The sequence below is a fragment of the Scomber japonicus genome, chromosome 2 (assembly GCF_027409825.1).
Source record: "Scomber japonicus isolate fScoJap1 chromosome 2, fScoJap1.pri, whole genome shotgun sequence".
Classification (NCBI taxonomy): Eukaryota; Metazoa; Chordata; class Actinopteri; order Scombriformes; family Scombridae; genus Scomber; species Scomber japonicus.
Genome location: NC_070579.1, coordinates 9,828,805 through 9,842,425, shown reverse-complemented (window position 1 = coordinate 9,842,425; position 13,621 = coordinate 9,828,805). Strand labels below are relative to the sequence as shown.

Sequence of the window (13,621 nt, the reverse complement as noted above, 5' to 3'; positions counted from 1 at the left end):
CTGACAATTTGAATGTTAATTATTGCACTGTTCTCTCTTTTAAAGTGTTTTTAACTTGTGAAACAGTATTTTGTTTTTACGTACTCACATAAGAATGATAATTAAAGTGAATTGAATTAAACAAAATATGACCTTTTTGGTAGCTCTCTTGAACAAGTCCAATGTAAGTCTTCTATCTAAATTTAGTGAGGGAGCATGAACTCGAAAGTTTGGACAGCTGTGAATCGTACTACCTGATGAAGTAATCCCAGAGTCACACTACAAGTGACTCAGTATACTATGGAGAAGTACATTACGGTCATTTGTGCTACTAGGCTGTAAAAAAAAAGGCCATTTTTAAGGTAAAATGCGTTTTACAGCACATAACGAGCTGGCATTTGGAGTCTGCGTCTTGCTGGCAAACTGAAGCAGTTTGTTAGCATGCATGCACAACCTTTTCTTTTCTTTTTTTTTTCTCTCTTGCCCTCCCTCCATCCCTTCTCTGCTCCTTGGACAGTCTTTAGCCTCATGCACGACCTCTCTCCGTGGCAGGAAGGGTGTGTTTGTGATGTGGAAGAGGTTAGGAATACCTCACCCAACCCCCCCTCCTCCTCCAACCCGACCCCCTCCTTCATACCTGCAACCTTTTTCATTAAGGAGAGAGAGAGAGATGATGAAGAGATGGTGGGATACAGGGAGGAAGAGATGGAAGGATTGCGGAGGGAAGCGTTTGGGGCAGAAGGGGTATGGAGGCGGTGCTATTTTTAGACCAGCTGCATCATCGCTCCCTCCCTTCCTTTTCTCCCCTTCTCGTCTTCTTCCATCTCTCCTCGTTACTGGCCCTGCCTTTGCCCACGAGCACTCTTGAGAAAAATGAGCGCACTTTAACACACACACACACACACACAAATGCACAAACACACACACACATTTAACCTTATAGCTCAAACACACGCACACTTTGTCCACTGTTTCACATGCCTGGCTTCCTTCAAGATTCAGGTCAGAAAACACACAAAGTCACACACACACACACACACACACACACGCTTGATCACATGATGTTAGTAAGATGGTAGAATAATACGTGTGAATAGAAAACATAAAAAAACCCGAAGCTAAAAAAAAACTGTGAACAAAAGTAGCCTGTGTGCATCATATTGCCTCTTTAGAAATATTTCATACTTTTATAGCTTCATACTTCGTCTCCTATCACACACAGTCATTTCCTAACAGACAGAGAGAAGAATTGCATTTCTGTCTTGTGCATATTGATGCGCTGGATAAGATAAACGTCTTTAAAAAAAGCACTTTTAAAAAACATTAGTGTAATACACTGAAGTGTGCTTAAGTAGCCAGAGTCATGGTCATGAATTATAATGGGAGATTATGTATTTGTGATAGATTTCTAAGAATTGATTTAACCTTCGTGTGTCGTCCTCCTGGGTCAAATTGACCCGTCTGTTTTGACTGTTCCATCTTTCCTTCCTTTCTTTCTTTCCTTCCTCCCTCCCTCTTTCTTTCCTCCCCCTACCTTCTTTCCTTCCTTCTCTGTCCTTCTTTACTTACTTTATTTTCCTTTCTCCCTCCCTCTTACCTTCCTTCCTTCCTTCCTTCTTTCCTTCCTCCCTTCCTTCTTTCCTTTCCTCCTTTCCTTCCTTTCTTTCCTCCGTCCTTCCTTCCTTTCCTTCCTCCCTCCCTCCTACCTTCCTTCCTCTATCCTTCCTTCCTTCCTCCTTTCTTTCTTTCCTTCCTTTCTTCCTTCCTCCCTTCCTTCCTTGACTCGAGGACAACAGGAGGGTTAAGGCTAACAAAAACTCACACACACACACACATCTACTGTCCATGATTACATTTTTTGCATTGCAGCAAATTTAAACATATATTTATGTCCCATGTAATTTAATGGATCTTCTTGTTATTTTTAGTGAAACTACTGAAGCTAACTCAATCTTCAGTCTATTCTTATGATAGCAGCGACCTGCTTTACAACGTCTGATTTGATTCATTTGATTGGCACCGTGCAAAAACTGCAACCTTCATTTGACCCGACAAATATGGTCAGACCCAAAAATCTAATGAAAAAAAAGTTTACCTAAAAACAGCACATTAAACAGCTCCTACTGCACAAAATATATAACTATATGTCTTTTTTTAACATCGATATTAATAATAATGATAATATTGCTGTTCTTGCATGTTTGGTTAACTGATTAAAAGTTATATTCATGCTTGACAATGCATTCATAATAAATGTGATGTATCGCTTGGCATTAAAAAACCTGACCTGCACAGAACAGATGATACTTTTAACTATTACTACTGCAATTATTGACCCATTATTTATTATCAGCAGGTCAATAACTAACTCATTATTTGAAGATGCTAATGCTAATTTTGAGTTAGTACATTTTATATTTTCTTTCACAAGGCTAACAAGATGTCTTTTGCTATAAATGAATATCTTTGTGGTTCTTTATAAGTTGCTTTAGAGCAAGATCAATGAATAAGCAAAGCCATTATATTGATTCTGGCTTGTTGCAGTTATGCTGGTATTGGCGTATAGATGACACGTAGACAAGAAACTGCAGTACAGAGCAGCTCAAGAGGCCCTTTATATCTGTAGCCATGTATCTGTGCTTCGTTTTATAACTTAGGGTTTTTGAATATATTACTTTTTAACTTTTTATATATATTGTTTGTTCTTATTTATTCATGTATTTGTGTTTATTTATGTATATGAATAAGCTATTGCATCCATCCATCCATCCATCCATCCATCCATCCACAGAAATGCCCAAAATATATTTGGAATAATTTAAAAATGATCTATTATTATAAACTGTAACATTCACATATATTAGAACTTAGATCTTTACAAATGAAAAAACAGATCCTTACATAACATATTCTTTTTAAACCCAGTATTGGTCAATTTGGAATCATACTGTAAACAATGTATTGTAGTCCACACAGCCCCTGTTGATCATAGAGGTCTGTTTTCCTCACTGCTTTTGATTTAGATACAGAAGCAAGTCTGTCACTTCCTTTAACAAGGACAGCAGGACCTGCAGGGCCGCTAGAATATAGTGTTGTGACACATTTCTTTTCCTCCTAAAGCTCCCCTAAGAAACTCCACTGGGAAATAAACTCACCACCAGAGATTTTCTTACTCTGTGTGCCTCTATTTTTTTTAAGTCTTACTGATTCTCCGTCTGTTGCAGTGACACATACAAACACCAGGCGCACACACACACACTTTGAAGTAAGTGTCCTTACTTCAAATAAGGATTGGGTTTGGCATGACCTAATTTGCTGGATTTGAAAACACACCGTCTTCAGGGTCACAATTATATTTAATGTCACATGGAAGGGGGCAGATTGGATTACTGAGCTTTTTTTTCTGCTGCTGCAAAAAGAAATCCAGCCGGGTTTGTGATGGCTGAAGCTGGAGCATGTCCTTCACATGCACATCAAATACAATATCGCCACAAGATATTACACTTGTTTTATTTTTTTTACATTGCATCGCCCTTTTGGGATACATGCAAGAACATAGAGGTCATGGGCAGGAGAATTATGTTGAAAGTAGGCAGATGATGTTTAGCTCTTTGAAGTATTGAAAACCTTTGACTTTTGCATACATTTTTGGAACAATTATGTTTCTTTCCTATTTTTCACGGGTCGCATTTTGCATAGATAAAAACATCCATAAATATGCACCATTAACTGACTTTCCCAGCAGTGAAAAAAATTGCAAAAAATGCGGTGAAGACTTGAACCCAATGCCACTAAACATTCTTAACTTGCTGCTAAGCTGCCATGAAAAGTGGAACATGTGATACGGTTTCATATATGACTCTCCCTCATTAGGTGTGTGTGTGTGTGTGTGTGTGTGTGTGTGTGTGTGTGTGTGTGTATGGGGAGGTTCCCTAGCCTCTCTGATCCGAAGACAGATCACAAGGCTCCTGGCAGTGATGAAAGCAGGCACTGTGAAAGACACCACGTGGGTTTCTGATCTTGTGACCATCAGAGGGTCACTTACAAATTGCACATTAAGGGTACTGATTGCCAGAAGTGTGTATGTGTGTGCGTGTGTGCGTGCGTGTGTGTGTGTGCATATTTGTGAAACTGTGTGCATGCATGCGTGAATATATGTGTTTCCTCCAGAATCTCCCTTTTCTCTCTGTCGCTCTGTCTCTCTTCCTACCTGACTCTATATCTGCTTCTAGATCCGTATCTGAAATTCTATCTTTCGGGTGATTGCGACATTCAACACACACACACACTGCAATCAGTCGTCACAGCCTCTGCGTCGCCCTAAATCATATCAGTCCAGTCTGGCTGGTTGTGAATGATTTAAAGCTGCTGTTGTGCTGGCTGAAAGGTCTTTTGGATCGTTCGTAAAGACCAGACAATTGAGCTGGCCTCATATCACCCTGGTATTCACACAATGTAGCTCACACCAGATCCAGTATTAGAAATAACCACACACACACACACACACACACACACACACACACACACACACACACACACACACACACACACACATAGAGGGACACAGCAGACCATGGCCTAGCATAAGCATTTCATCCAGGTCTTTGTGGCTGCAGCCTTCATCCGAGCATGTTCACAATCTGACACTGGAGAAAAATACCATCCTCATAAAAATATTGAAAATACGAGTTAGTCATCGACTACCGGGTGAAATGAATTTCACGTTCAGTTATGGAGCAAATTGACAGATTTTCGGTGACACAGCGAGTCCAGACTGTGATTACACTTCAGTATGTGGACAAAATAAGGCAGATTGCTGCACTAATACCAAGAAAACCCACGATGATGCCAAATGCAGTCGGTGCGTGGGCTACCAGTGTGTGTTGCCAATAAAGTAAAGTGATGCTTGTTTAAAAGTGAAAACATTAAGTTTAGCTATAGGCTAAAAAAAGTCTATATGTTTATGCAGCATCCGATCTGCTAACACTACGACTAAAACAACAACGAATAGAGCAAATAAAAGTATTAGGGTCATGTTAAAATCATTATTAACCTTACACTCCATAGTTCCTAGAATTTGAAGCTTGTTTTGGACTCTTTATAAGTCACTATAAATATTGAAATTACCTAAATACAAAATGTTAACCCTCCTGTTGTCCTCGAATAAAGGAAGGAAGGAAGGAAGGAAGGAAGAATGGAAGGGAGGAAGGAAAGAAGGAAGGGAGGAAGGAAGGAAGGAAGGAAGGAAAGAAAAGAAGGAATAAAGAAAGGTAGGAGGGAGGAAAGAAGGAAAGAAGGACAGAGGAAAGAAGAAAGGAAGGGACGAAGAAAGAAGGAAAGGAGGAAGGAAGGAAGGAAGGAAAGAAGGAAGGAAGGAAGAAAGAAAGAAGGAAGGAAGGAAGTATGGACGGAAGGGAGGAAGATGGAAGGAAGGGAGGAAGAAGGAAGGAAGGAAGTATGGATGGAAGGGAGGAAGATGGAAGGAAAGGAGGAAGGAAGAAAGGAAGGAAGGAAGGAAGGAAGGAAGGAAGGAAGGAACGAACAGTCAAGACAAACAGGGTCAATTTGACCCGGGAGGACGACACGAGGGTTAAATGATGAAATAAAAACAAAATGTTATGATATATTAATGAATGCCAGGCGACAGAGATGTAGGTGTAGGTGTAGCTGCTGTGAAAAACAGACAAAAACAAAATGACAGAGAACAACTGAATTAAATGATTAGTAAAAAAAACAAAAAAAAAACGGATAGATGTGATAATGCAAAGTGATATTCACTACACGTCAGTATTGATTTGGTTGGAGTCTTGAATAACACAGGATCACAGCTGGAGGATATAATATACTGTGTGTGTGTGTGTGAGGGAGGATGTGTGTGTGCAGCTGCTACCATGGTAGCAGCTGCTCATGTAATGCGAGAGAGGGAGAGAGAGAGAGAGAGAGAGAGAGAGAGAGAGAGAGAGAGAGAGAGAGAGAGAGAGAGAGAGAGAGAGAGAGAGAGAGAGAGAGAGAGAGAGAGAGAGAGAGAGAGAGAGAGAGAGAGAGAGAGAGAGAGAGAGAGAGAGAGAGAGAGAGAGAGAGAGAGAGAGAGAGAGACCTTGTCAAAGTACAATCAAGGAGAGCCACTGCAGTAGCAAGGGTACACAATGAGACAGACGTAATCACAAATCCAGGACAGAACGACACTCAGATCCACACTCTGTTCTACCCAGTCGATCATTCACACACACACAAACACACACAAACACACAAACACATACATACACTCTGCTCTCCCTTTATCTCTGACCCTTACCATTTCAATTTGGGCGGCAATTAGCGAGAACATGATCAGATGAGTGCAGAAAACAAGGTTGCATTGCTGTAAGGAAACAGACGGTTCCTCAATCTTGTAAAGCCGAGTATAACAGAATCAAGTGAGGGTGGAACTGCAATCTGGACTAAGTTACTCCTTCCATGTGTTTTATGACAGGTTCAACATGATGCCCCCTCCCCCCTCCAAGCTTTTCTTTACCTCCTAGTTTCCTGTTAGTCTCTCCAGTGAACTGAACAATGAAAGCAAAACAAAAATCAAACAATAACAACAACTTTGGTTCAGTTTAGTTCACATTTTAGTGTCCAAGAAGGTATAAAACATAAATGCAATAAAAAATGCAGTAAGACATTAAAAGTGCGCACAAGCTACACTACAGAGAACCATAAAATGTGATAAAATAAAAACAACAGCAACAATAAGAAAAGAGATGAGATAAAGCTGCTGTATTAGAAGTAGGAGCGCTTATTGCCAACTTGAACATGTTGGATCAAATATTTGGAAACCTGAATCTTTGATCAGAAGAAACACAATAAATGTCATTTTATGTTATTCATTGTGGGTGTTCCTTCAAATATAGTGAACCAAAGCATTGTTCATGTGGCGTTTTCAAGCCCAAGTCAAATATTTTGATTTATTATTTATTATCACATCAAACCATCTGTAACCTACACTGCTGTGTTTTATTAATATGAATATCTACACTGCTAGGTCTTATTAATATGAATATATTATTCTAGCTGTTCTAGGTGTGCACTGTTTTCTGTTTATTTCTGTTAGGTACCAAAGAAATGCACCTTAAAAATTTAATTTAAAAGAATTGTGTAAAGGTGCAGTTTGTAGAATTTAGTGACATTCAGCGAAATGGACTTGTCAGAAGAGGGATATAATGTTCATAAGTATGTTTTAATTAGTGTATAATCACCTGAAAAATGTAATAATTGTGTTTTCATTAGCTTAGATTGAGCCATACCTATATATCTACATACAGTAGGGAGCAGGTCCTCCTCCTTGGAGGCGGCCATATTGTTTCTACAGTATCCCAGAATGGACAAAACAAACACTGGCTCTGGAGAAGGCCTTTCACAATTTTTTTTGTTAATTTTACAGCCACTGCACCACTAAATCAATAAAGTTGGATTTAGAGTTGATGTTCAAGCAGGTTTCACGAGCCTGCAAATAGATTTACATGTGTAAAATAAAATCTATGTTGGAATGGGAGGAAAACCAAGAAAGCACAAAAGAGGTCAGACTGTTAAAGTGACATGTTGCCATGTTTTTTTGTTCATGTCCAATCAGTGTTTATGGTAAATGTAGTCAATTGAATAAATAAATTCCTCAGTGCATGCTACACTGACCAAGAAAGCTGAGTTTTGTGATGCGAGCTTCTGATGTCCAACCTACAAACCCACTCTGGCTGCAATAAATAATAATTGAATATCCAAGTCAGCTAAAACACTGTAAAATGTATCCCCGTCCATAACATCCTCTGCACTTATATCTTGAAATGCCAATTTAGGTGTTGGGAATGCAGCTAGCTTGTAATACAGGCAAGGACAACTAGTGGCATCTAGAGTTCGGACGCAAGAAGCCGAGACTAGCAATCCAAGCTGAAATGGCTTGTAGTCGTTCCTTGCCCCCAACTACGTCACTGTACACGTCAGAGACCCAGAGACACAGAGATCATCAGCAGCATCCCTACTGCACATGGCTTGATGAGTCCCTGTTTCCAACACTTTTCACTCTCACCGATCAGCATCTCTGCAGCGTCCACCACTCCCTCGATCCACTGCACCCACCGACCTGCTGCCAGCATCCGTTGTGAGACTATAGCAGGACATGCGGGCCTCTGCTCATCGAGGCTCAAGTGGCATTTCCCTATGTCAGATTTACACATAGATCCAAATGACTATACAAGCTTCGTAAACTAAAATTACAGCGACTACAACCACATTTCTATGCTTCTAATCAAGCAGTGTAAAACCTTAATGAACAAAACACAGATGTTCAACCAAATGAACATTACCTCTGTCCTTATGCCAACACAACTGCTCCGTGCTCTAGATGTGATCACATAGACGCTTTAATATTCACACTGTACTTATAGAGCATTTGTCTGGGTGAGGTTTACCACACAAGACAATAAAATCTATCCCCCATTGCAGTGTGCTGACCAATGAGTGAAGAGTTTAGGGAGTTACTAACACCGACCAGCCAAATACCAAACAGTATTAGGAACCCTGACTGACAGAAAGTTGAATTATACTCTAGAGACTCATTTGTGAATGTTAAATGCTAAAGATACAAACAGGATTAGCCGAAACATCACTACCGCAAGCACATAAATCAATTTATATCGTAAATGACTTTCAAACCATATGTCTATTTTCTGGCATGTAGACGCTAACAGTCTATTTCCGTGTGTGTCTTCCTGTTTTACATGGAGCTGACAGAATGTGCTGCATTACAGTTTGTGTTTGTGTTGCTAATATCAAGTAGTTACTCACCGATTACGGCATTTCCTGACCTCTGAAATGCTAAACAGCATCACAACTAAAAATAAAATGTTAATCCACATTACTTATGTAAGAACACTCAGAACAGTAGTGTTTCTAAGCACACATTTGACTTCATAAGCTCGCAGTTAATCAGCCTGTGAAATCATATTTTCGAAATAGCTCAACTGTTCAAACTAGTGATGAAAGTCAACATTTTTATGGGGAAAGAAAGAAAGCTTTGATAAACTATGTACATGCAGGAGAACCCTACTATCACTGTGTGTGTGCAGCTGCAGAAACATGCATACTGAAAGTGAGTGGATATTTGCATTAACAATCTTCCTCTTTCAAAGAATAAAAAAAAAACACAGAGAGAAAAAATATCACTTTCTTTTCTTGTAGTGCTGAGTTAAGTGGTGAACTCTGCTCTTTAAATTCAACCAGCGGGCCGACTGAAACGCTGTTCTCAGCACGTTGAAAGTAAAGATGCTTATTTATCAAAGCACATTTAGTTGTGCTTCACGATTTGATAAATGAAGATGAAGATGTTGCCCTGGTAATAACCCTAATCTTTGAAGAGCGGCATCATTTAAGAAGCTACACTCAAAAAAAAAAGTTTTAAAAGTTGTTTTAAAAGCTTAAATAGATCCCTAGGGGGAAATATGTCCTCTCAACATTGCATGTCAGGTCGACTCCGTTCAGTTTGATTCAGAATTAATTAATTGATGATAATAATAATGATAATAATAATAATAATAATAATAATAATAATAATAAATTCTATCAATATTATTTTTGAGTCCTACAGAAAATGATCACATCCATCCATCTGTCACTTTGTTTAAATTCTTCTTCTGTCCTCCATGCATCATCACAGGCATACTGGACTAACTCCCTGAGGCTGAATCACACACACACACGCACACACACACACAAACACACACACACACACACACACACACACACACACACATACGCCTCACTCATTATCACCTTCACATACAGCCCTTGTAAGAAGTGAAGAAGGGGGAGACAGAGAGAATCTTCAACCACCATTCATAAACTGCTCTTTACTTTCCAAGTATGGTCATGCAACACACACACACACACACACACACACACACACACACACACACACACACACACACACACACACACACACACACACACACACACACACACACGCACACACGTTTGACACCCCCTCCTTACCAAATGTTTTTAGTGCTGATAGTTTCCACCCCCACCCCCCACAGTCCACTGCAGACTGGGTATTAGCACCATCACACAAAACATCACAACTCGTGGCTGTTACTATGGAGACATGCTGTTGGTCTGATGACACCTGGCAGGGGGGGGGATTGGGGGTAGGGGGTAAGAGGTGAGGGGGTGGGACATCAGACAGGGTCCACAAAGTCACTCCATACCTGTATGAGTGTGCAGACTCATCTTTTTCTTCCCTTTACTCTATTTCTGTGAAAGCACTTGAACTTTTAAATCAACGTTTAAATGTTTAACGCCCCGCAGACTGTGGAGATAAAGGAGCGATAAAGTTAGAGCTGAAACTGTCTATGAGTCTCTCAGGTAGCCACTTTTGATGATCAATGAGTCCTTTAAATCTTTTATCAAGCAAAATATCACTTACATTTTTTTGGAGGACTAGTAAAACATGGTTTAATACTTCACTTCAAGCGCTGGGAAAACTTGTGATGGACATTTATTGATATTATACGGCCAATTGGATTGATTCATTTAAAAAAATATCCATATTTGTATATATATTAAGTATAATAATAAGTTGCAGCTATGGATTGTACTCATTACTAGGGTTGCAAAGGGGTGGAACATTTCTGGTAAATTTCCATGGGAAGTTAAGCTGGGGAATTTTGGAAATATTCCAAATTGGAAACTTTCCATGGGAATTATGGGAATTATGGGAATTTATGGCAATTGAGGGTAATTTAGTGGAATCATATCTAAGCAAAAATAATTGTTTACTTATAAGCAAAATAATACAATTAAAACAGATTTATTTATAAGTTGAACATGATCAAGTTGAACACTCAAACAGAAGGGAGCGAAGGGAGGAAGGAAGGAAAGAAAGACAGAAGGAAGGAAAGGAGGGAGGAAGGAGGAAATAAGGAAGGAAGGGAGGAAGGAAGGAAAGGAGGGAGGGAGGGAGGAAGGGAGGAAAGGAGGAAGGGAGGAAGGAAAGGAGGGAGGAAGGAGGAAATAAGGAAGGAAGGGAGGAAGGAAGGAAAGGAGGGAGGGAGGGAGGAAGGGAGGAAAGGAGGAAGGGAGGAAGGGAGGAAGGAAGGAAAGAAGGGAAGGAAAGGAGGAAGGAAGGGGGAAGGAAGGGGGAAGGAAGGAAGGAAAGGAGGGAAGAAGGAGGGAAGGAAAGAAAGAAGGAAGGAAGGAAGGAGGAAGGTAGGAAGGAAGGACAGGAGGAAGGCAGAAAGGAAGGAAGGGAGGAAAGAAGGGAAGGGAAGGAGGATGGAAGGAGGGAGGGAAGGAAAGGAGGAAGGAAGGAGGGAAGGAAGGAAAGAAGGGAAGGAAAGGAGGGAAAGAAGGGAAGGAAGGGAGGAAGGGAGGAAGGAAGGAAGGAAGGACAGAAGGAAGGAAAAGAGGAAAGAAGGAACAGTCAAAACAACGGGGGTCAATTTGACCCGGGAGGACGACAGGAAGGTGAAAAGAAAGATGTCTCTGTTCTCTTGCATGTATCTGTATATATCACACAGTACAATAAGAGTCTAATAGAACATAACTTTGAGGTATAACAATAAAACTCAACAGCTATGAACAACTTTTATGAAATATGAAGTCGTTCACGGTGCATTAAATGAGCACATGACTTGTCCTCACGGCCTCTGCAACCTATTTCCACACTTCTTTTCTCACAGCTTATATTTGAACGATGCACTTTGTGTTTTACACTGACGTTACGTTCACTATCAGTCGCACTTTAGTCACAAGGGGTTAGAAATTGAGCCATAATATCGCAATACTTGATAGTTAACATTCTTTGCAACTATTTACTTTTCTTGTCTCTCCCAATACAGAGTGAGATATAGTGTTTAAGGAAAGCTTTATTTTCCACCATAAAGCTCCCTTTGCTGTTCATTACTGACTTGGGACACATTTAAAGTATAAATCAGTTTCATTTTTAACCTTAATGTTTTGCTGCAAGAGTATCCGCACTAAACCTGCCTCTTTATCCTTTCAGCATAACTGAGGAGGTGTTATTTAAGGACACGCAGCCCCACACACACACACACACACACACACACACACACACACACACACACACACACACACACACACACTCCTTTAAATCAAACGTTACCCCAACAATACAACTTTGTGCTGTAAAATGAGGAGCTTGGTAAGAGTGGCCTTCCTGTAATCTGTAACTTGATGCAAGCAGCTTTTACTTTCTGTGTCTACCTGAGTGTGACGTTACACACATTACTCCAGAAGACGTCACACGGTGAAGAAAAGGTTAAATAAGACACAATAAACACAGCAAGTTCCTGTAGAGGAAACAATTTTGCCAATTTTGAGATAACGTCACTTCTGCAACCGGTGCACTGCAGGCCCACTGGTTATAAACTCACATGTGAAACAGATAATAAGAAAAAAATTTATATCCTGTTTATATTTCATCAAAAGAAATTAATCTTCAATGCCGTTTATTAAACCAGAAATAGACTACAGATAAGAGGCAGAGATTCTTTCTCTCAATGTAATTGAATCATTTCCATTTGTGGCTTAAAAAGTAGTGTATATCCTTCTGGTGTCCTTTTTTAAAGCACTTCTATTTTCCTTGTCCCAAAAGAAGATGATATTAGATGCCACAATGCACATTTAGATAAAAAGATACCCAACCAAGAGTCATGATTTAATTGTGTCTATAGTCTGGAGTTGGAGTGGCAGCTTTGTGGACTGTTGTTGCCACTTGTTTACAATCCTTCCTAAAAGTGGAGGCCTACTGTTGCTATTCATTTTGTCATTTTTTTGCTCCTCCTCCTTGGAGAAAGGGAGGGTGGCCAGTTGTTATTACATTATTTGCTCATGAGATCATTACTCGGTCATGAATAAATGATTAAAAGACTATACATGTTATAATCAGTGATTAGGATCCAGTCTGGGCCTACATCCGCTCATTGGAAACTCAGCATACAATACAACACACACACACACACACACACACACACACACACACACACACACAATAGGAATATGTAAAAGTGGCTTATTTGAGATTAAAGTGTGGATGCAATAATATAAGGATGCTGATGATTAGATAAAGACTCCTTATGGGATATTTTTTTAATAATTTCTAACTTGGATGAGCTATCATACCTCACTGTGCCAAACTTACAAAGAAGATGATTCAAATAATTTCAGCACAAGTAAATTATGACTATAAGGTTATTTAAGCAGCCACTATTAAAGCTATTCATGTTTTATTTGTCTTTGTCTCTCACTGGAGCAGTCACTCACCCAAGACACTATGCGGAGAATGGTCTGAGGCTGCTGGAAGAAGGTGACAGGGTCGAAGGCTCCTCCGGCTTTCCCGGCTCCGTATGCCTGCATCCCCTCCATGGTCCTCCGCCTCTCTGCGCCTCCTCTCTGGTGTGGTCCTCCTCTCCTCCTCGGTGCTTGGCGGCTCAAAGGCACAAGGTGTGTGTGTGTGTGTGTGCGTGCGTGTGTGTGTGTGTGTGGAGCACTGAGCAAAACCAACAAGGAATATCCCCGAATCTGTTCCTGCTACTACCAATACTACTACTACTGCTGCTGCTGCTGATGATGATGCCTCTGCTGCTGCTGC

General features: G+C 40.2%; 1 protein-coding gene across 1 annotated transcript in view; it reads right to left on the bottom strand.

The window, feature by feature from the left end:
* Positions 1-13,395, bottom strand: part of LOC128374282 (synaptogyrin-1-like) — a 30,022-nt gene extending 16,627 nt beyond the window's left edge. The window contains exon 1 of the mRNA XM_053334570.1: positions 13,294-13,395. Within this exon, the coding sequence (XP_053190545.1) occupies positions 13,294-13,395 (102 nt within the window). The remainder of the gene's footprint in view (positions 1-13,293) is intronic.
* Between the last annotated feature and the right edge of the window lie 226 nt (positions 13,396-13,621).